This window comes from Petaurus breviceps, unplaced genomic scaffold (genome assembly GCF_028583685.1).
Source record: "Petaurus breviceps papuanus isolate PSGF00001 unplaced genomic scaffold, PetGlider_PUasm1.0 214, whole genome shotgun sequence".
Taxonomy (NCBI): domain Eukaryota; kingdom Metazoa; phylum Chordata; class Mammalia; order Diprotodontia; family Petauridae; genus Petaurus; species Petaurus breviceps.
In genome coordinates, this window is record NW_027185863.1 from 2,528,865 (window position 1) to 2,550,321 (window position 21,457).

The window sequence follows — 21,457 nt, forward strand, 5'->3', positions numbered from 1 at the left end:
AGTTAAGATGTTGTGGACGCCGCCGGGGCTGGGGGGGGGGGGGGGGGGCCTTCGGGGGGAGGGGAGGAGAAAGACGAGGGAGGGAGGGAGGGAGAATGGTGGGGGAACGACAGATTTCCAGCTTCTACGACACTTTGCCTAAATTAAAAAGCAACCAATCGGAACGGCCGGAAGGGGGGCCGCGCGTCCTAAGCCAGTCATTCTAGGGTTGTCAATCACGCAGCGGGTAGCCAATCAGCGGGGGCCCTTGCGCTCGACTTCCTTGTATTTGGGAAAGTGTGGTGGTGGGTGCGCGCTCTCGGCGGAGGGTAAACATTCGGCAGTCCCTGCTCTGTGAGGGAGGGACAGAGCGAGAACTGTCAGATCGGAAAGAGAGAGAGAAAGAGAGTGAGGGGGGAGAAAGAAAGAGAGTAAAAGAGGAGAGAGAGAGAGAGAGAGAGAGAGAGAGAGAGAGAGAGAGAGAGAGCAAGAGAGAGCAAGAGAGAGGGCGCAGAGCTGCTGCTACAACTACTCTCCAGCACCACTACCACCACCACCACCAACCACCACCACCAGTGCACTCAGCAAGCCTTGCAACAACTTCCCCACTGGAGTTATTGTGTATCAAGGATACCCTATATGCACACACACACCTACACCTCTACCAATGCACTCTTCCTCTTCCTTCTCCAGGCAACTGCTGGGATAAAAAATAAAACACCAAACCAAACCATCATCAACAAGGTAACAGAACAATTCAACCTCTTTTTTTTTCTCCGTTTCAATTTTTTTTCTTGTTACATTTGTTTCCTAATTTCTGCCCAAAAGGAAAGATGTCTCACCAGACTGTGACTGTTTCGAGGAAGATGAAAAAGGACTCTTGTTTCACAGGCAACAAAGTGCTCCGGCAATAACAACTTTGGAGAAATGCATCATCGCAGGAAGTTTTCGTAGGACAGCAACAAAACTTGTAAAGAGGAGAAAGAGAGAGGGAGACAGAGGACAAGAGGGGGAGACCAGGAGCCACCCTCCCCTCCCCCTAAACCACCAGCAACCAACAGCATCATCCTCACGCCTTAAAGGAAATTTTAAAAAGTTTTACTCTTAAGAGGATAAGAAGTGAAATGAGCTCCTAAAGGAGAAAGAAAAAAAGGGTGACGAGTAAAAGAAGAAGGGTTGTTCGTTGAGATTATACATATATATCTATATAATTTTTTTTAAGGAAGAAAAGAAAAGCCTTTTTCTTTGTTGTTTCCTTCGAAGCCGTTACTTAACAGGTGAACTGAGACCACCGGAGCCTGGGGCAGAGTCCACCCTCACCCCCCTGGAAAGGGAAAAAGAGAGGGAGAGAGGAAGCCCGCGCAAAAGCAGAGGACAGACGCCGGGCCCCCTCCCCAAGAAAAAACTACAGCTGGCGCAAGAAAGGCTTGGGGGGGTGGGGGGGAAAACACGACCATCCCCGAAGGAGCGCAAGGAGTGCGCCCAGATAGCCGAGCCCCTCTCCCTAGGGCGCTGTTGCTGTTGCTGCTGCTGCTGCTGTTGACCAAGGCCCGGCGGCGACCCCCGCACCCTGCGGATCGGCGTTGCAGCTGCAGCCGGGGGCGGCTGCGGCGGAGGCGGAGGAGGAGGAGGAGGAGGAGGAGGAGAAGGCGGCGGGGGCAGGGGGGGGGAGGGGAGGGGGAGAGGCGGCGGCGGCTGCGGCGGCGGCTGCGGCAGCGGCTGCGGCCGCGGCTGCTGCGGCGGCGGCGGTGGTGGCGGCGGTGGGGTGGCGGGAGCGGAGCGGCATGGCCACGGCGGCTTCTAACCCGTACCTCCCGGGGAACAGCCTCCTGTCGGCCGGCTCCATCGTGCACTCGGACGCCTCGGGCGGCGGGGGCGGCGGCGGGGGCGGGGGTGGAGGCGGGGGCGGCGGAGGAGGCATGCAGCCCGGGAGCGCCGCCGTGACCTCGGGCGGCTACCGGGGGGACCCATCCTCCGTCAAGATGGTCCAGAGCGATTTCATGCAAGGGGCCATGGCCGCCAGCAACGGCGGCCATATGCTGAGCCACGCTCACCAGTGGGTCACGGCCCTGCCCCACGCCGCCGCCGCCGCCGCCGCTGCCGCCGCCGCCGCCGTGGAAGCGGGCTCGCCCTGGTCTAGCAGCGCCGTGGGCATGGCTGGCAGCCCCCAGCAGCCGCCGCCGCCGCCGCCGCCGCCACCCCCGCAGGGCCCCGACGTGAAAGGCGGCGCCGGGCGAGACGACCTGCACTCGGGCACCGCGCTGCACCACCGGGGGCCGCCCCACCTCGGCCCCCCACCGCCACCGCCCCCCCACCAGGGCCACCCGGGCGGCTGGGGCGCCGCCGCCGCCGCCGCTGCCGCCGCCGCCGCTGCCGCTGCAGCCGCGCACCTCCCGTCCATGGCCGGGGGCCAGCAGCCGCCACCGCAGTCTCTGCTCTACTCGCAGCCCGGAGGCTTCACCGTGAACGGAATGCTAAGCGCCCCCCCGGGGCCTGGAGGGGGCGGTGGGGGAGGAGGCGGCGGCCAAAGCTTGGTGCACCCTGGGCTGGTACGCGGGGACACGCCGGAGCTGAGCGAGCACCACCATCATCACCACCACCACCCGCACCCGCCGCACCCGTCGCACCCACACCACCCGCAGGGACCCCCTCACCACGGTGGGGGCGGAGGCGGCGGGGGAGGCCCGGGACTGAACAGCCACGACCCTCACTCGGACGAGGACACTCCGACCTCGGACGACCTGGAGCAGTTCGCCAAGCAGTTCAAACAGCGGCGGATCAAACTGGGATTCACGCAGGCAGACGTGGGACTGGCCTTGGGCACCCTGTATGGGAACGTGTTCTCGCAGACCACCATCTGCCGCTTTGAGGCCCTTCAACTGAGCTTCAAAAATATGTGCAAGCTGAAGCCGCTGCTGAACAAGTGGCTGGAGGAGGCCGACTCGTCCACCGGCAGCCCCACCAGCATCGACAAGATCGCCGCCCAGGGCAGAAAGAGGAAGAAGCGGACCTCCATCGAGGTGAGCGTCAAAGGGGCCCTGGAGAGTCACTTCCTCAAGTGCCCCAAGCCCTCCGCGCAGGAGATCACCAACCTGGCGGACAGCCTGCAGCTGGAGAAGGAGGTGGTGAGAGTGTGGTTCTGCAACCGGCGGCAGAAAGAGAAGCGGATGACACCTCCGGGGATCCAGCAGCAAACGCCCGATGATGTCTACTCGCAGGTCGGCAACGTGAACGCGGACACGCCACCCCCACACCACGGACTGCAGACTAGCGTGCAGTGAAGATGGAGAGAATGAGAGAGGGAGAGAAAGAAAGGGAGGCACCAGCCACCGAAGCCGCCGCCGTCACCTCCGCAGCTGCCGCCAGCCACCGCCAGCCGCCACCACCACCACCGCCAGCTACCGCTGCCGCCGCCGCCGCCGCCGCCGCCGCCGCCACAACAGAATCAGCAGCAACAACAGCCCGAGAGGAGAAAACATCCATACCCCTCTCGCCCCCCACCTCCTCCGCCCGCCCCACCATACTTACATACGTGCCCACACTTTTGTAAAAAGGAAAGAAAAAAAAAAGACAAGAGGACGGAGGAGAAAACACCAAAATCAAAGAAAATGGGGGCAAAGAAAACTAGAAGCTTAATAAATGCCCAGACTGTTTAGACTGGTTTACATATATATATATATATATAAAATACATATATAAATAATGAAAAAACGTTCGGAGAAAAAAGGGGGAACGATCAAAGCGATCGCATTTATGTACTGTGGCGGTTTTTCTTTTTTTAATAGGGGGGTGGAGATGCATACTGCACCAGAACTACAGATATGGGGTTTCCCCCTAAATTATCCCCTGTTGAAGCGGTGGACAAGACAGCGCCCACCTCGACACTTCTCTCCTTCTCTCCTCTAAAAAAATATGCCCACCTCCCTACCTTACCCTCCCTCCAAAGGGCTGTTTAATATGACTCACGGAAACTTTTTCTTTCTTTCATGGGAACAGTCCAGAAAGGAAGAAGTAAAGGCATCTCGTTTGATCAGAGGGTGCCTACCTGCGTTCCAGGACCCTGGGCTTTTTTTTTTTTTTTTGCCATATTCACATAATTCTGGGGCAAGCAGACATCTACTCTGAAATGAAAAATATCAATTCACTTCAGAAAAGGAAATATGCACACAGCACTAAAATAAGCAGACTGAATAACTGAAGTTAAAAAGAAAGAAAATACCCTTAAAATTGACCCCAAAAGAAAAGGAGGGGGGGGGGGGGGGAAGGGGACAGACACGGGGGGGGGGGGGGGCAGAGAAGAGACTCCCAGTCCGTGAAACTTCGAGGTTCTAGGAGGACTTTGCATGAATCAAGGGCAACAGCAAAAGAGAAATGGGAAATAAGTCGAGCCTGTCAGAGTTGTGGTTTTGACGGCTGTCACTCATCATGGAAGATTCAAAAAAAAATCCACCGCTAATATTTTTTTTATTAATATTTTTATTTTTTATTTCTGGACTGATTCAGATAAAGGGATTTAGAAAGACTGAATATCTGCAGCTGCACTTATCTGAACTTCTCCTCTCCTAAATCCGTTGCCAACTTTGATTGAATGGGTGCTGTGGATGTGATTATATAATACTGCCATTTCCAAGCAGTGTTTTTGGTAGGTTTTAATAAACAGACTTTTCAAAAGACGGCAATATAGAATTGTTAGATCCGTTGTTGATCTAAAAATATTTGCTTTATATTTTCATTAAATGACTTCTTTTAATATTTTATTCAGAATACCTATGAACTGCTGCAAAACGGTAATTTATTTTTCCCCAGATCTTGTATTACGTGTTTTTTTCAGACGAGCACAAATCAAAAATGAAATGAAAATATGGACAGTTGTTAGGTAATAAGGGTATCTTTTGATGTGATAATTTGATTGTAATTTAATTTGAGTAGTGATTCCGTAAGAGCTGATTGAGAAAATAAATTTGTTAGAATGAAATAGTCTGTGTCTGATGCGTAAACACTGTGTCGAAAAAAATATTCTTAAAATATTTTTAGACAATGCAAATCCTTAAGTGATAGAATTAATGAACTATAACCTAAACCACTTAAGGTTTTTGAAAATGCAAAATAAAAGAAAAGGCTTATTTATTCATGCTGTTAGCGGTTTAGGGTAGTATTCACTCCTCTTAAATTCACACGCTTCCTAATATCCCTTTCCCTAATTTCAGTGAGCTTTTAAAAAATGGGATAATGGAATAGTCTAGCTAGTAAGTAACCTTCTTCTTGGAGATACCTGTATTCTTTTAACCTAAGACTACAGTGCCTCACAAATGTACCAAGTGATCATTAATGGTTCTTACAAAATGCTCCAAAAAGTTTAGCCTCTCCCCTCTCCTTCCTGTCCCTCCTTTTTGTATTTCTCTGTGTGTCTGGCCTCTTCTCAAAACTAAAAATAGTGGAGGATAGTTTTCTTAAGCCTATAAATGATTTTATACAATGTAACATCTGAATGATAATTGCATTTATCTTTATAGTTTAATGTATTTTAATGGAACAATATACTCCCAAAATTATAGTTACAGTCTGTGTAATTGTTGTCTCAGGCTCTTGGTACTCCGTGTTAAGTGCTCCAATGTTTTCTTCATCCTCAGCAGTTTCTATATCTTCTAAATACAAAGGGGTATAATAGTTTGTCAAAGATGCCTTTAGATACAGCAGAAAGGGTTTGTCGTACTTATCAACTGAATTTATTAATATTTACAGATGTGTGAAAGCTTTCAATATTTAAGGTTGTAGAAACTAGATAAGCAAAAGTGTCAACTGAGTTAAATTCCTCATTAGTATACTTTTCCAAAAAAACTTTTTTTGTGTGATATAAATTTTAAGTATTCAATAGCCTGATTTTCCACCCCTCCACTTTGTCTCTGTCACTCCTTTTATCCCTTCTCTCTCTCTCTCTCTCTCTCTCTCTCTCTCTCTCTCTCTCTCTCTCTCTCTCTCTCTCTCTCTCTCTCTCCTCCCTCCCTCCCTCTCCTCCTCCCTTTCTCTGATTGAAACTGGGGTTAAAAACTGGGAAAATTGTTAGAGAAACAAGAAAGAGTTGTTCCTTTTGGATAGGTCTGGTGTCACTTTCATAAATCAAGGCCAACCTGATAGCTCTGTATTGGGATGCTTTCTTTTGAAACACCATCTTTGGCTCAAAATTGCAATCATTTGGATTTGTGAAATTTGGAAAAGACCATAACCTAAAAGAAAAAGAGAAGGATATCAAATGAATGAACCATAATTTTAATTGTTTTTACTTTGTTTTCTTTTTTGTTCAATAATAGCTGTCCAGCAATTTTATAACCTGGAAAGGGATGGGAATAGAGCAAGGGAGGGGGAGAAGGACTTCATCAGTTTCACAGTCTTCAGGGGATTCAAAGAATGGCCGTCTAATTTGGAGGCTGAGGGTTGGGTGGGTATGTGTTTATGTGGTGGATACTATTAACACGTGAGGTGGAATCCTGTTTTTCACACAGGAAGGGTAGTGGCTGATTAGACAAGGAACAGGTCTATTTAAATTTCTTAGAGGTATTTGGTTACTGGATTTGGATGACAACAAAGGGTAACATTAGGCTTCACACTGTTTTCTATTAAAAGGCAACCTTTGCAGGTTTCTGTGGAAGAAAAGCTGATTTTAGAGTAGCAGAATAACCTTTAGTTTGAAAGGCTGGAAAAAAAATGTGCCCATTTGTGTAATAATTTTGCATAGTCAGTGAGGTCATTTTGTCCCCTAGTAATAATAACATTGTTGTTGTTGTTAAACAATCCTTTGAATGTATTTGGAAACTTCAGGGTTGCAAGCACATGGATAACAAAGTGATAGATGGCTATAATGGAGAGGTTTATGCTAAGGGTTATATTGTTACACATGTAAATATGAAAATATTGTTATATATCACCAGATCTTTTAATGAATTTAAGCATTGTGTTCATTTACACCATTAGTGTCTCTTGTGCTTAGCAAATGAGTCTCCATTTTTCCCCTCCATTTTTGTCCCCCCACCCCTTTTGCCCTATCTAGCCTAAAGGAAAGCCAAATGTTTGACAAAGTTATATTTAATCAGTCTGGGTAATCCCAAGATGTGATTATTTAGTTTACAGTTTCTTGTTCCTAAGCCTCAGTCTTCTCACTGACCCTCCCATACTTTCTCTACAAGTCTATATGAAAAATCATTTCAAGGTGTATTTAAAAGTCACCTCACTGTTGTTGATCTACCTTCTTCTTTTTTAAAAAAAAGAATTTAGAACAGATCTACTTTGTTTCCGAATACAACCTTTCCTAATTGACCTTTAGAGCTTCCTTATGCTTTCCTGTAGTGTCTGGTGTTTGCACATGGCAATGTTCATGACTTGATCTGTATGAATGGTTTTCAATGGAAGGTTCAGAGAATCATTGATTCTGATATGAAATGCAGTATATACTATTGATAGTTTTATCAATAAGTGTAATATTTTAAATAATTTTAACAATTAAATTTGTTTTTTAAATTATATATTTGTAAAATATTTATCCTGTTGGGAGCAACAATATATTGTTGTATTTATTCGTTTTATTTTTGTAATAAATGATCAACCTCTTCAAGTTAAAGCAAAAATGCCACTTTTATATATTTATGCATAAATACATTTTAAGAGATGGATATACTTGCACCAATTTGTATGGTAAACAGAGTGAGATCCATCAATAGATTGTAGTTTTCAGAACTAAATTGTAGGAGTGAAACATTCTCTCCACTTGGAGTTTAGTTTGCCCAAGTTTTAGGGTAATTAATCAAACTCTAAAATGGATGCAACAAGTATTGGCACTGGATATAGAGTTGAAATTAATTATTTAGGACCCAGACCTTCTTCTCCCCCCACCCCCCAAGAAGATAGAAAGTCTTAGAGAATTCTCTTATTTTGTGGAATGCATGTGGCTGGCTAGAAAGACAAAAACAGATGCGATGTACCGGTGAAAAACCCAATTATTTTCGATTTCGTTTGGAAATACTTGGCTTTATTCAGTCTTGAAGAGAGGAGATAGAAATAAAGAGAGCTGAGGGTTTGGGGGTATCGATGGACCCTTCAGAGCAGGATGCTCTGGGTCTGGCTTTCACTATTTTCAAGGGGGGTAAAGCAGAACCAAAAAAAAAAATGAAGGATGTTCAGGATGAATACGGAAGAACAGAATCCCTTTCTTCCCATTCAGTTATTGACCAAAAAAAGCAAACAATAAAAAGGGAAGGGAGGCCGATAGGATAAAAATGGTTGTTTGGTCTTGACTACCTAGCTCCAACTTTGTGCATGTGGCACACTTGCTTATTCCAGCTTCTTAGGGCTGCTGTTACCTACCCTTCATCTGGAGGTCACTCACGTGACATCCTGACTGCTAGTGCTGCACCGAAGGCTTGACCTTGACTTCCATAAGGAAATCAGTGGGTTCAGTGTTTTACTCTCTAACCTGCTTTACCCCAGAGAAGGAAATACAGGGGAAAGTTGGAGGACTTGGGGGAGAAAGATGGAGCTGGTTGGAGAGGTAGCGGAACCGGAACTATCTAATCAAATACTTTGGTTTTATTAGATCAGATCATGACCTATTAATTAGATCATTCTTTTTTATTCTTGGTTTAACATCCGTGCTTGTTCCTGTATCTTAAAATAAGAGTGTGAATGTGGAAAGCATGGACCTATGATGTAACTATTTCAGCTTCAGAAGACTGAGCTTCTGGCAGACTGAGTGGATTGATTTCTTTTATGAGACCGGTTGTCCTAAAGGAAAAATCAACTCTGGAAGTGACCTCAGATGGGTCTGTGAGCACAGTTAACAGACCGTGCTAATGGCAAAATAGTGAGTGAGTGGGTGTGCCTGGTCTTTTTGTCTATTTGTTTGGAAATCTGGATGGGGGGGGGGGGAGAATTGAAGAATGAGGATATCAGTCTCAAGAAGTTTAGAGATGCAGCTGATTTCAGGTGTGGGGGCATGATTCAGGTATACATAGGAGACACTTTAATAAACAAATGTGAAGGGGGAAGATGTTCAATAAAAGTGTGTGTGTGTGTGTGTTCGAGAGTGTAAGAAAAGCAACTTAGTGCTACTGGGTGGCAAGTTTCTGTTTATTACTAGTATTGTTATTTCGACTGTGGTTATTCCCGGCTGGCCGGCCGTCTCTAACCTGCTTTTTGACATGGGCAATGAGAGACCTGCAGGGAGGAGGGAGGGAGCCTCCTGCTCAGGCCCTCCGCGGCAGTCAGCCTGTGCAGCTCTCCAGTGGCAGCTGCTGCGGATCCCACAAGTTGTTTTCCTCGTGGCGACCATTCAGCAAAACGCACGATCCTTTCTCAAAGATTTAAATTTCGCGGATGAATTACCATACACCGGTTGCTTAGCAACTAAATTCAAGCAGGGCTAAGAATATGCAAGCTTTTTGTATTCTCATTAATAAAAATGCCACTCTGACACAGCAACCTGACTTTGGATCACTGCAACTTCTGTTAAAGCCATAGGAGAATACAACCCGTCTCCTCCATTTAATTACAGATCAGAATGGCTTGAAATGTGATGTTTTGTTAATCTATCTTCCTAAAAGCGATGTAAAAAATAACGGCTTTTCAAAAGCAGTAGAAAACTCTCTCTCTCCTTTTTTAAATGGAGCTGTCTGTCGATGTTACTGATAGCTGTAAACCGAAACCTTTTGAAACACATAGTTTTTTTTCTTCTTCCCTCTCCTATTCCCCACCCCTATACAATCTAAAAATATCAGTGCACTGGGAGCCACAGAGATTAAACTACAGTGGGGTTAAACCTAGAGAAAAGGAGTAGCCACTGGAGAAAACAAGGTACAAGAGAAGAGAAAGTTATTAAAGTTAAGTTGGAGGGAAAGTCAGTGGGAAGTAAGGAAAGTGCTTGCAAATACTTGAAGGCCTGGCCGATGGTGGTTGTAGAGTGCAGGGTATTCTACCTTTACTGAGCTCAAATGAACTTTTACTGAATTTCCATTTACAAGCGGGTGGTGGGTGTTTCTGTGGTGGTTTTGAGTCTGCATGGGGCTGATGTGTCAGGCTCGCCTTCTCTGCTCCCTCCCTGATTCCAAATGTCCCCCCTCTGCTTCAGACTCCATCAGAAAGGAACTTCCAAATCGAAAGAACTGCCGTGACCATAGCCTCAGTGGTCCTCCTACCCAAAGCAAAATCGAGAGACCAAACAGGATGCTCTTGGTAATAGAAACAAATACTTAAAAAAAAAAAAAACCACCTTGTTGTGTAGTAGTTATTTAGGAGTGGAATGCTTGGAGGGTGGTGATTAAGGTTTAACTGTAAAGGCAACAATAGGAATACAAATTGGTTACTGTAGAAAGAGAAAGATTGTTAAGAAACAAGTGAAGGTTATTTAGAAACGTGGTACTATTTGGGGCACTTAGGGTGAAGCAAAGTTTCAATGAAATTCGGGGTGATAGCCTCCTATTGTAGAATTAAGGGTTTGGCAGTTTTCAACTGGGTGCAAGGCACTTATTCAGATGTGCTGGTGCGCGAGCGAGTCTCTGTGTGCGCGTGTGAGCGCGTGTGCGCGCGCGCAGAAGGGAAGAGTTTTCTCTCCTTCAAATTCGATTTCTACTGGGTTTAAAATAAAAGCTTGTCCCAAACATTTAAATAAGAAAGGCAGAGGAGGGAGTAGCTGCCACTACGTGAGGACTAGAATCCATCAAGTCCAACACCACCCAAGATCTTAGCTTTCTGCAGAGATAATGAGATGGATATCAGAACATAGCTGAGCAGTGGCAAATAAGCAAAAGCTAGGAAGATATGGATGGCTGTGCTGCATTCACACACTTACACACCAACCACTTTTCCTGCATGTTTAAAAGCGCCCAACCTCAAGCTGTTTTCATTTTTAATTAAAAAAAAAAAACTTAAAAGTTGAAATCTACAGAGATCCTGATACCTCAGCAGCAGCTGGAAGTGTGCCCTAACTTAAGCAAAAATGTAAGCTAGAAAGAACATGTCTACTGGTTAACCTAGGTGGTTATGGAGGCCAATTTTTACAACCTATGTTGTAATATTACCTATTTTCATTGGAGAGAGGTATAAGAGAATAAAGAGTATTGGGCAGATCGAGTCTGAGATGGAAACTTCTCTGTGTTACAATGTTTTCTAGGTTTCATGGTTTTTCAGTGTAAAGTGCATAATAAGCAGGAAACCACTTATTTACAAATAAAATTATCCTGGACCAAGCCAACATTCCATGTATGTAATTCATTAATAGAATTCATTCTTTCTCCTCCCTCTTTGGAAACAGAAATGTTGTTCTTTAAAAAAAATAGCTTTTTTGTGGAATGAGAAGGGAAGGGGTCGTAGGCATGGAGGACATTAGCTACATTTAAGTGTACTTAAAAAAAAGAGAGAGTGAGAGAGAGATGAGGATGGACATATTTACAATTTCCAGTCAATGAGTTTTGTTTTTTGTTTTTGTTTTTAGAAAATGCATAGTAATGCTCTTTTGAGAGGTGATTTATAAGATTCACTATTCTGAAGGTAAAACATTGTTAATGGTAGTTGGGGTCTCATTGTTCCTCTTGGAAGACAGTTAGAAAGTGTTTAAATTAGTGTGTATATGTATATGTGCATGAAACTGAAATGTAAATGACTTAAGGTAGTTAGAGAGGAAAGACTTGCACATGCACTTGCATGCACACGAACACTTTTTAAAATATGTTGAAGTTAAGAAATGTTTGGTAAAACTTGTCTACCAGACTTCTTCGGTTTCTTTAGCATAAGGAGTTCAACATACAACACAACACGGAATGCAGTTTTTGCTCCACAGTCGATGGCTTCATTTGGAGCCAAAATATTAAAGCTTTATTTGCCCATAACCCTGGACTGGGTCACTGTTATTCAGGGAATTTTCTTTAGCCTGGCACTTTCTGGAAAGGAGAAGAGTAGTCTAAGGGATCAGGCCCCACAGAGTGTGTGAGAAATTGAATCTTGAACCCATTTCTATGAATTCTACTCCTAAAAGGCAGTATCAAAGGTGCGGGAACACCTTAAGGTGAATTTGATGATTTTTGAAGCTCCAAGCATCAGCATGTTTACAAAGGACACAAAGATTAATAGCTGTCAATTATACTAAGTCAGAATGTATGGGATTCCAGACAGAAAAATCAAACATCATTTTAAGAATAATTTTTAAAGGGGTGAGGCAGATGAAAAACTGCTGGGAGGCCTCAGGTCTGTCTTATCTTCTAGGACTTTCAGGAAAAGGCTAGCCCATTTAGTCACCTGGGACCTGACTCACAGCAATCAAATAGATATTCATTTCAAAGAGCTCTCAGTAAGCCAGACTTGGAATGGGAGGCGCCAAACCTGGCCTTCCTCTATCACCCTCATTCAACTCAGGTTGTTACAGGACAGCCTGGGTGTTGGAAAGACAGTTGATTTGTGCTCTTATATTTATAAATGGTCTAATATAACCTGTAGACCTCTGTATGTATAGCATGTCTCTATGTCTTTTTTCCCTCAGATCCCGATGTTGAATCTCTTTGCTTGGTTGTCTGGGAAAGAGGGGAAAGGAGTGAGAGGGGAGGGAGAGAAATTAATTAAAATGGATTCTAATTGAGAATCTAGAGGAAGTACCACCAGGACACTAACAAAGTCAATATAATTTAGGAATATTTAGTTCTTCATTTATTCAAGTTTTCAGAGTACAGGGCCAAAGAAGCTTATTTTTTTTTTCAACTTCAAAACAACATCTCTAAGCTAGCTGAATAAATGCAATCACTTTGCTTTACCACTTTAAGATTTCTTCCATACCCAGAATTATTTTTAAATCATCTTGAAAGAAAAGTTGTAACAGGTACTAGAGATGTCCCTGGAGTTACTTTTGGAAAAGGGCGGAGAGAGAAAATGGAGTTATCCAGCTTGTCGTACATAGATCAGGTACCCAAGGGCTCTGTTCCTAAGCATAGTTTGATGCACAAATCTACCTGGAGAAAGAGCTTTGGTTTTGTTTGTTGGGGGGGGGGGTCGTTGGAGAGACTTTGTAGTTTTTTATTTGCTGAGGTTAGATGGATGTGAGGTCAGTATTATTTACATATGCACATGTTCCTACTAGCTTTTCTTTGGCACATTCCCTTTATTAATCACAGGGGGTGGGGGAACAAAGAAGGATATCAATTATCTTTTTCTTTTGTTTCTCAGCCTTGAATTGAAGCTTCAAGGGGAGGAAAAGGCCTAGGATGGGAAGTACCCATTTATACACAACAATCCTAACTGTAAACCCTGCTATACGATAATTTGGGATAACTGAGTAAAAACAGCTATGGGGATGATATGTGTGTCATAAATGTAATAGAACATATGAGAGAGAAAGAGGGACAGAAACTGAGAGAAAAAGATGAATAAAGAGTATTGCATATGTCCTTATATAGCAATGCTAAGAAAAGGGCTAGAAAAAGAATAAAGGAAAGTGAAATAGGCTGAAGTTATCTTACAGGTTGTGGGAATTTGTGTATATAATACTTGTTATTGTTGCTGTTTGGTGTGTGTGTATACATATATATGTACGTGTGTGTATTCACTTCTTGATTCAGGCACTCATATTGCAAGTTCCAAAACTTATCTTATAACTATCCTATCCATCCCTGATTCCCTCAAAAGATGTATCTCTTATAATCCATATTTAAATTTCTAAAACAATGAACTTAGTTAAAGGATGAGAACTGGTTGGTCAATGGTTAATAGATGCTGAACTCCTAAAATCAAGCTAGGTTATCATGTCTATCTACATCAGGTCATTTCTACATTACTACTCCTTGGATGGAGAGGAGGGAAAGAGGGGGGAGGAAAAAAGTATTCAATAGCAGCAGTGAATGTACTGGAGGTCACACTCATAAACCATATTTGTCAAGGAAAAGCCAACTATTTGAATTTAATAGACTGGGAATAAAAACCCTGTTTATTTGCAACAAGCAAAGAAGGGAGAACATATCTCCTGGAGAGATACTCGGTGCATAGTGAGTGTACAACTTTCCCATGAAATGTATTAAAGAGGAGCTTCAAAACAACTCAGCCAGGCATTGCTAGAGTAGGCAGTTGAGGAGAGAAGAGGAAAAGGGTGGGTGGGAGTGGGAGTAAGGTTGCTGAATGCAAGCAAGCTGACAAAGCTATAACAAAGCCTTCATGCAAAACTAGTAACATGGATCTTTAAAGGATCACACACCTTACAGGCGTGTACCCAATTCCTGAGACACTGAATCTAGTCAATTGTTCCCTTGGGCTCCAAAGACGTGCCTAGGTTTTAAATGGCACTCTGGTGTCTGTTGGGCTTTAAGAATCTATCCATTTTGGTGAGGCTGTTAGGAGATGGGAGACGGTCTGGCCCCTGCTGTTTCCAAACTGACCGCATGATGTGGGTTGGTAACTCTGGTGTTGGCTTGGCTTCCAAGCTAGTTCAAGCAGAGACTTGTTGGGTTTTTGTTGTCAGGCGGGCTGGGGGTAGTGGTAGTACTGTGAGAGGCGACTGGAGTTGACTTCAGTTAGGTAGCTGGTTTGGGCTTGTTCTAGGTCACAGGCAGGAATATGCCTTCTGAGGGCAGATACCAAAGACAGAATGATCCAGGGATCCCTGGCTCTGTCCTAACCAGCCCTGGTACTTTCTTGCCCTGCTGAGACTCTTTCACGTCCTGTGTGGCTACTTCTCCTAATGACCATGGTTAGAGAGAGAGAACAAGAAAGAGAAAGATGGAAATGTTAATAATCAAGCCTTGAGAAGGGGGAATCGGGTGGGGATGTTTAATTTACAGTGGCCTTTACAAATTAAATGGGCAGGATGCTTTAAATGAGAAATGTGGCCCCAGCTTTCTTTGCTATACACCCACATGCCCTCAAATATCTGAAGCTCATTTAACAGAGAACCATCTCCTTTCCCCCTCTTTCCTAACATCCTGAGTAACCTAAGTTTTCTTTGTAACTCCTAACCTCCATTATATTTCCCACCCACAATCCAACCCATTTTTGCCACTCTAAAAGAAAAAAAAAACAGATATGGGAAAGAAGGACGAAGAAGTTCTTTTGGCAGCGACTTAAACTCCTTTCACCCCACCCAACCCTATGTCTAGGCTGGTGAGAAAAGCACTGAAATCTATCAAAAGAAATGTTTGGCCCTAACCTCAGAGATTAAAAAGAAGAAAAGTCTGTTATCTCCTAATGTGGATACGTCCCTCTGATTTCAGTGCCTTCAGAATATATGATCTTCTTACTACCCTTTACCTTAAAAAACCCTAAATCCTTATTTTCAGGGTTTTTCACTTCCTTTCTGTCTCTCTGAGAAAGTAGGAAAAGTGCTTTGAAAGTAGGGTCTCAGGTAATAAGACTTATAATAGAGAGAAGAGAGAGATTAGGGATAGATTTCTGGAGTAGAATTGAAGTCCCAGATGAGTATTGCAGGACTTACCCTCACCTGAATCCCAAGGTCATTCTTTATGTGCTCTGGGGCAAAGTGGGACAGGCCAAGACTTTTGAAGGGGTTGGGGGAATGGGGTTATATCAAAATGTGGTCAACAAAAAAAAAATATTGCTATGAAACCCTCACTCTTAAGCCCATTCAAACCTTTTTCATTTAAACTAACAAATGAAAATGTTTCCTGCTTTCTAGAGATGTAAAACTGGATTGCTTTGCATTACTCTTGTCTACCAACCCAAAAGTTCCCCAGCAAAGTTTTGTGGGTGCAAACTTAGAATGAAGCCCTAACCCTAGAAGTCTATCTGGTCAGGGGCATCTGCTTGGACCTATATTATACTCCCCTTTCTGAAATCTAAGAAAGCCTTAAAGTGAGTCACTTCATGTCTACCCTACTAATGGAAAGGGGCAGTAAGCCTCTAAGTGATTACAGTTAAATACAATTACAAATAAGAAAGATTTTTGGCTGTTCCATTCATTGCATTTTGTGTAGCATAATGGTGTATCTATGCCTTGTCAAGTATCTCGCCCAAAGAGGGAAATAATTCCCCACCCCCTTGTTCTCCAACTAAAATATAACATTGAGGGGAGTAGTAGGAAGAGTTGCTGATATAAACTGCATCACACAGTGCCCTTTAAAAGCCTATCAAGTAGGTGATGTGGAGTTAGGGAGACCTGAGTTTCAATCCTTCACTAGATACTTACTAGCCTTTTGATCCAAGGAAAGCCACTTAACCTTGCTGAGAGGCTTCAGTTTGTTCATCTGTAGAATGGCGGTAATAATAGCACCTACCTCACAGGATTATTGTGAGGATCAAATGAAATAAGTTATGTAAAGCACATTGTAAACCTTAAATCACCATACAAATGCTAGCTATTGTTACTAGCTGCCTTTTTAAAAAATCCTATGGGAAAAGGGGGATACTGAAAAAATTTCATGAAATTAAAAGTCCAATTCTGGCATAGAGAAATTTAAGGTTAGAATAAATCTCTTCTTTTCTAGGACACACACACACAAATGTTTATGTATGTATACATATATGTGTACACATATCTTTTAATGAGTAAACCTCTTCTTGTCTAGAAATGAGTATGTGTGTTCTAGACAGGAAGATATATACAAATATGTGGATGTATATGTGTGTATAAATTTAATCCAAAATTATCTATAGCCATTTTTGGACTAAGACATTTTTTATGAACCCCCCCAAAAAACACCATAATCCATATGTATAGACTATGTGGGGGGGGGCGCTAGAAATGTTCTTAAAAGAGTCTTTCTGTGGAGGGGTTATTAGCCAACTATTGGTTTTCAAGTGTAGGATGGAGAGCTTTGTTTTTTTGTTCAGATGCCAACTAAAAAAACAAAATAAGTTGTAAGACAAGAAAAAGACATCTTCAATTCCTAGAAAATGTCAGTTTCTCAGCAAACAGGCCTGTTGAAAACTCCCCAGCTACTGACCTTGACACTTTCTGAAGGTTCCTGAGGTAAATCCTTGCACAAGAGTAAATTTGTAAAAATGACTCACTAATGCCTATGTGGGGGGTTGTGGCACATCATCAATTAAAGCAATTTATTTTCCTGTTTCCAATTCCTACATAACTTGGAAGAGGGCATCTAGGTGGAAGAATAAGACAAAAACACAAAACCAGACCAAAGGAATCCTCTTCCCTTTTTTCCTATTTGGATATATTCTGTTTACTCAGCCTGAGGTTGATTGAAAGAGAAAAAGGAAATGCATAAAAATTGTCTGAAAATTCCCCCAGCCTGATTTGAGCAGATCCATACCCTCCCCCTTCTGTGGCCAGGAGTACCCTGAGCTACTCTGAGCTGCATGGCATCATAGGGGTGCTAGCTCTGATCTTACCTTAGCATACTTGTACTGATCGAAGTTTTTGTGGTTGTTTGTCCTATTTTTTTCTTGTTAATGAAGATTCAAGCTATCTTGTTGGGGATTCTGAGGATGGGACAGCTATTCAGTTGAAAGACATAACAGGTTTGATTTTCTGATCTGATGCCTCACTTATATGGTACAATTAATGTGAGGCATAGGCAATGGATGCCTGATCTGGGGTTGTTTCTGAATAGAAAATGCAAATGTTCTTCCTTCTTTGGAGAAAGTTTTTTTTTTCTTTTTCCCTAACCATCCAATTGCTTGATCAATATCAATATCTGCACCCGATTTTCGAAAGAAGGTCTCTTCACTGCCATAATTCTTGACTTGTCTGAGGCTGGGACTCCTTTCCTCATTATTCCCTGACAATTTCTAGGCTACACTCAACAGTCTCAAAGAGAAGGTAAATGAAGTTGTACCCTTCTGCCTTGGGAATGGGGTTAATACCCAGGGCTCTGAAATTGTCAAAACTTTTACACTGCCTGGCAAAAGAGCTTGCTTCTTGCAAGCGGCTCATGTTTCTGCCATCTCAGCCTAGGCACTTCCATACTAGCATGGGAAATACATCAGAACCAGATGTCTGTTGCCTTAGCTCCACCAGGCGAGCTGATAATGCAGGAGTTGTCTAAAATAAAATAGAATGTAGGTTCATCACTTTAACGCACCCAGTGGCCTAAAAGGCCACCGAGAATGGGCTGAGATATGAAGTAAAGAGCAGAAGGGACCTCCACCCTATTGACCCTCCGGCTCTTTCTCTGAACGCCCAATTGCCCACAGCCTGCTTCACGGTGACTGGCTGCAAGCCACGGAAAAAGCTGCCTCCTCCTTTCTGGCTCTGGATTCCAGCGGCCATCTATTCTCAAATCTCTCTCTCTTCTCTCTTCTCTCTTCTCTCTTCCCTCCTCTCTCTCTCTCTCTCTCTCCCTCTCTCTCTCTCTCTCTCTCTCTCTCTCTCTCTCTCTCTCTCTCTCCCTCCCTCCCTCCTTCCCTCCCTCTCTTTCTCTCTTTCTCCCCCTCTCTCCCTCCCTCCCCCTCTTCCCCCTTTCCTTTTCCTTCTCTTCTCTCTCTTCCCCACTCTCTCTGGTTCCCCTTTCTCTCTTTTCTTTTCCCTTATCCCGTTTCTCCGAACTAATTTGGATTTTGGATAAAAATCGGTATGTCACAAAGAACCAATGGTATAGAAAGGGGCGATAGTAAGGATGGGAGACCCACGTTAGCTTCAAACGATAGTAAGAAAAAGAAAGGTGGCAACCACACAAGACTTTACAATTTCGGACTCACCACACCCTCCACTTTTTTTGTTGTTTTTTTGTTTTTGTTTTGTTGTGGGGGTATCTGCCTTTCAAACAGCTGCTGAGCTCGTGACAGCCAAACCCATTTTAAGAATTGGGGGGGGGGGCCTGGAAAGTAAAGGGAAGCAAACACTTTCTTCAGCTTTCTTACCCTTTCCCTCCTCTTTCCCACCTCCCAATCTTTCTAGGATTAATTGCTACATTTGAAGTCTTAAGCACTCCTTCATTCAAATCTTCCTAATTTCCGACGTTACCAAAGGGTTGGGAAAGAAGATTCCCCTCGATTTACAATCCAGGGAAGTGATGTTGTAACTTACATAGTCAATTACACGTTTTCGTAACCCAACACTCCAAGGAACTAAGTTTCCATTATTCACAAGAAGTAGCAATAAACTTTAGAGAAACTAATAAATCCAGCAGTGACCATGGTTGCTTACTGGGAAGAAATGTAAAAACATATTCTCTACCATTTCTTTTTTTTTTGGGGGGGGGGGGGGGAGAGCGAGTAGGGGGTAGATTTTTTTTTTAATTCTAGTAGTAGTGTTTTAAAACAAGAGCTAAAAAAAAGTACTTGATTACTATGGACAAGTTTAGATTTCTTAACTGTAATCATTGGTAATAAACTCGTTAATAGTTGTAATTGGCATTTAATTGCTAGATCTGATTGGTGCTTTTTTCGTGACCCGATTTAGTTTCACTGAAAAGTACAGGTGGTGTAGAGTGGGTAAAATGATGCCATTTGCATACAACTTTTTTTAAGCATAAGGGAAAGTACTTTTGTTATATTTGCAGACATGTGTCTCACACATTTTTCGCTTTTTGTAAACTATCTAAGAATAAACATTACAGATCTGGGTTTTAATTTCTCCAGATGGAATCATAAAGCACCTAGTAGATTTTTTTTATATACTATAGAATTGAGGACACATGTCTGCTGTTCACACTGAAAAGTAACTTAATGCGAAAGTAGAAGTTCCAAGCAGCATTTGGAATCAAGCAACAGATAAAGTTAACTTTATTCATTCGCAGGAAGGGGGTTGGTTAAGGAGCAGAGAAAGTATGCCACTCCCATTTGAAGATCAACTGGGTAAGGAGTCTTCTGACACTCATTTTCCCTCTTCTCTTCTGGGAAGGGTCACTAGATCATTCATAACCTTCTCAACAGTCTTGAGGACCCACCCCCATTTATTTATTAAGTTAGTTTTATTTCATATTCATTTGTGTCTTCTCGGTCTAGGAGTGATCTGGAAGTTTAATATCCTTCTGCTTCGTCTCCTCCCTTCTCTTTTCCCCACCCCCAGCCCCCAGTCCCCCACCCCCTTCCTTCGCCAACTAACCCAAGCTTTGGACTTACCCTTGCGGTGTTCTTCCACTCGATATACAGACAGGAAACCGGTCTCATTTTGAGTAAAATATGAAACCACATTTTATCTACATAATCAAAGACAAGAGTACACACTTATGGCTCTGAGCGCGCGAGCCTGCTTCTTGCAGGAAAGGGGGCTGTTGGGGCAAGAAATCCTGCTTCCAACTGTGATTTCAGCTTTCTTATGGAAATGAACAAAATATCTTACTCATCCCTAAGCCTGGGTTCCCCTGCCCCAGCCCCTTTCCCTTCAACCTCTTCCTCTTTTTAATCCCCCTTCCCCCTCCTCTTTCTTCCTCTCCCAACCTTTTCTTTTCTCTCGTTTGGAATACGTATGTTTAATAGCATTAGCAACTGGATGCCACCAGAACTCATTGCGGTGGGTGCGTTTAGAGGGTGCTGATTTACTCCACCATAATTCAGGACCTGTATGTGAGGCAGGCTCCAGTCCGCGTCATCTGGATACTTCAGACAAACAGCATTAAATATTCATAGGGAACAGTTCATTTCTTAAAGGAGAACTTACCAGAAGGGAAAGTTCATAGCCAAAAGGGAAGGGACATTTTTTTTTCTTCCTCTCCGTATTTTCCTAGGTTTGAACCCATGCACCTAGACCGCCAGACATAGAACTGTAGAGATGGATTCCAGTTGTTAGAAAAGTAGTTTAAGGAGAAGGCTTGCAGCGCTGGATGTGTTGGGAACATTGCTAGGAGATTACTAGTTAAATAGTTATTTTGCAACTATTTTCCCACATACCCCGCAGACTTCGAAGAAAAACCTGAAAAGCGCCTTTAATTCATGTCGGTGTCATTACTTTTGTCTCTAGAACGTTATACGCCCCTGAATAACTTGAAAACACTCCTGGAGTATAGAGCTGACTTAGAATAAAGAATGCTAACAAAGTAAACTTTTCAAATACACAAAGAAACCACACTAGCATGTGTCATCCACCCCCTTTAAAAATATTTTCTTCGAAGGTAAGTTAGGATTGGAGGTTTGAATCTAAACTGAAGTTCCGCGTTTTTTTTCATAGCATTAGCCTGTCTTCTCTTCCCTCCAGAGTTTCTCCCTTAATATTTTAACGGTAGATGAATACAGGCTTTCTGAAACCTGCCATTCTGACATGGCTGGTATCCCTAGGGATGTCCCTTTGTATGTCACTTAAATTTGTTTCGCGCAATAACACATTTTACAGTAGGAAAGTTACTCTTTGCTAGGCCTGATGATCCTGGGTCTTTGTTGCTTCAGCCTCCTACACAGGGTCTCTGTGCTCTCTTCTAGGATTAGAAGAGGAAATAATCAAGCATGAGTTGAAAAAGATGGGGAGAGGGAGGGAAGGAGGGAGAAAAGGAGGGAGAGGAAGAGAGGAAGGGAAGGAGGGAGGAAAGAAGGAAGAAAAAAGAGGAGGAATACAGGAAAAAAGGAGAGAAGAGAAGAGAAGAGAAGAGAAGAGAAGAGAAGAGAAGAGAAG

At 43.4% G+C, this 21,457-nt stretch overlaps 1 protein-coding gene and 1 long non-coding RNA gene across 2 annotated transcripts; one reads left to right on the forward strand and one right to left on the reverse strand.

Annotated features, from left to right (window-relative positions):
* The first annotated feature begins 1,711 nt into the window (after window positions 1-1,711).
* Window positions 1,712-4,954, forward strand: POU3F3 (POU class 3 homeobox 3). Its single transcript, XM_069093958.1, has one exon. It carries the CDS (start codon window positions 1,764-1,766, stop codon window positions 3,258-3,260), a length of 1,497 nt encoding a protein of 498 aa, XP_068950059.1. The 5' UTR covers window positions 1,712-1,763; the 3' UTR covers window positions 3,261-4,954.
* Window positions 4,955-5,479: 525 nt separating this feature from the next.
* On the reverse strand, window positions 5,480-20,284 carry LOC138165706 (uncharacterized). Its single transcript, XR_011169420.1, has 3 exons — window positions 19,975-20,284; window positions 6,108-6,203; window positions 5,480-5,624 (listed from the first exon to the last, which is right to left on the reverse strand). It is a non-coding gene; the product is annotated as an uncharacterized lncRNA (long non-coding RNA).
* Between the last annotated feature and the right edge of the window lie 1,173 nt (window positions 20,285-21,457).

Excerpts from the sequence above, each read along its gene's own strand:
- POU3F3 (XM_069093958.1), top strand. The coding sequence starts at position 1,764 with ATGGCCACGGCGGCTTCTAACCCGTACCTCCCGGGGAACAGCCTCCTG.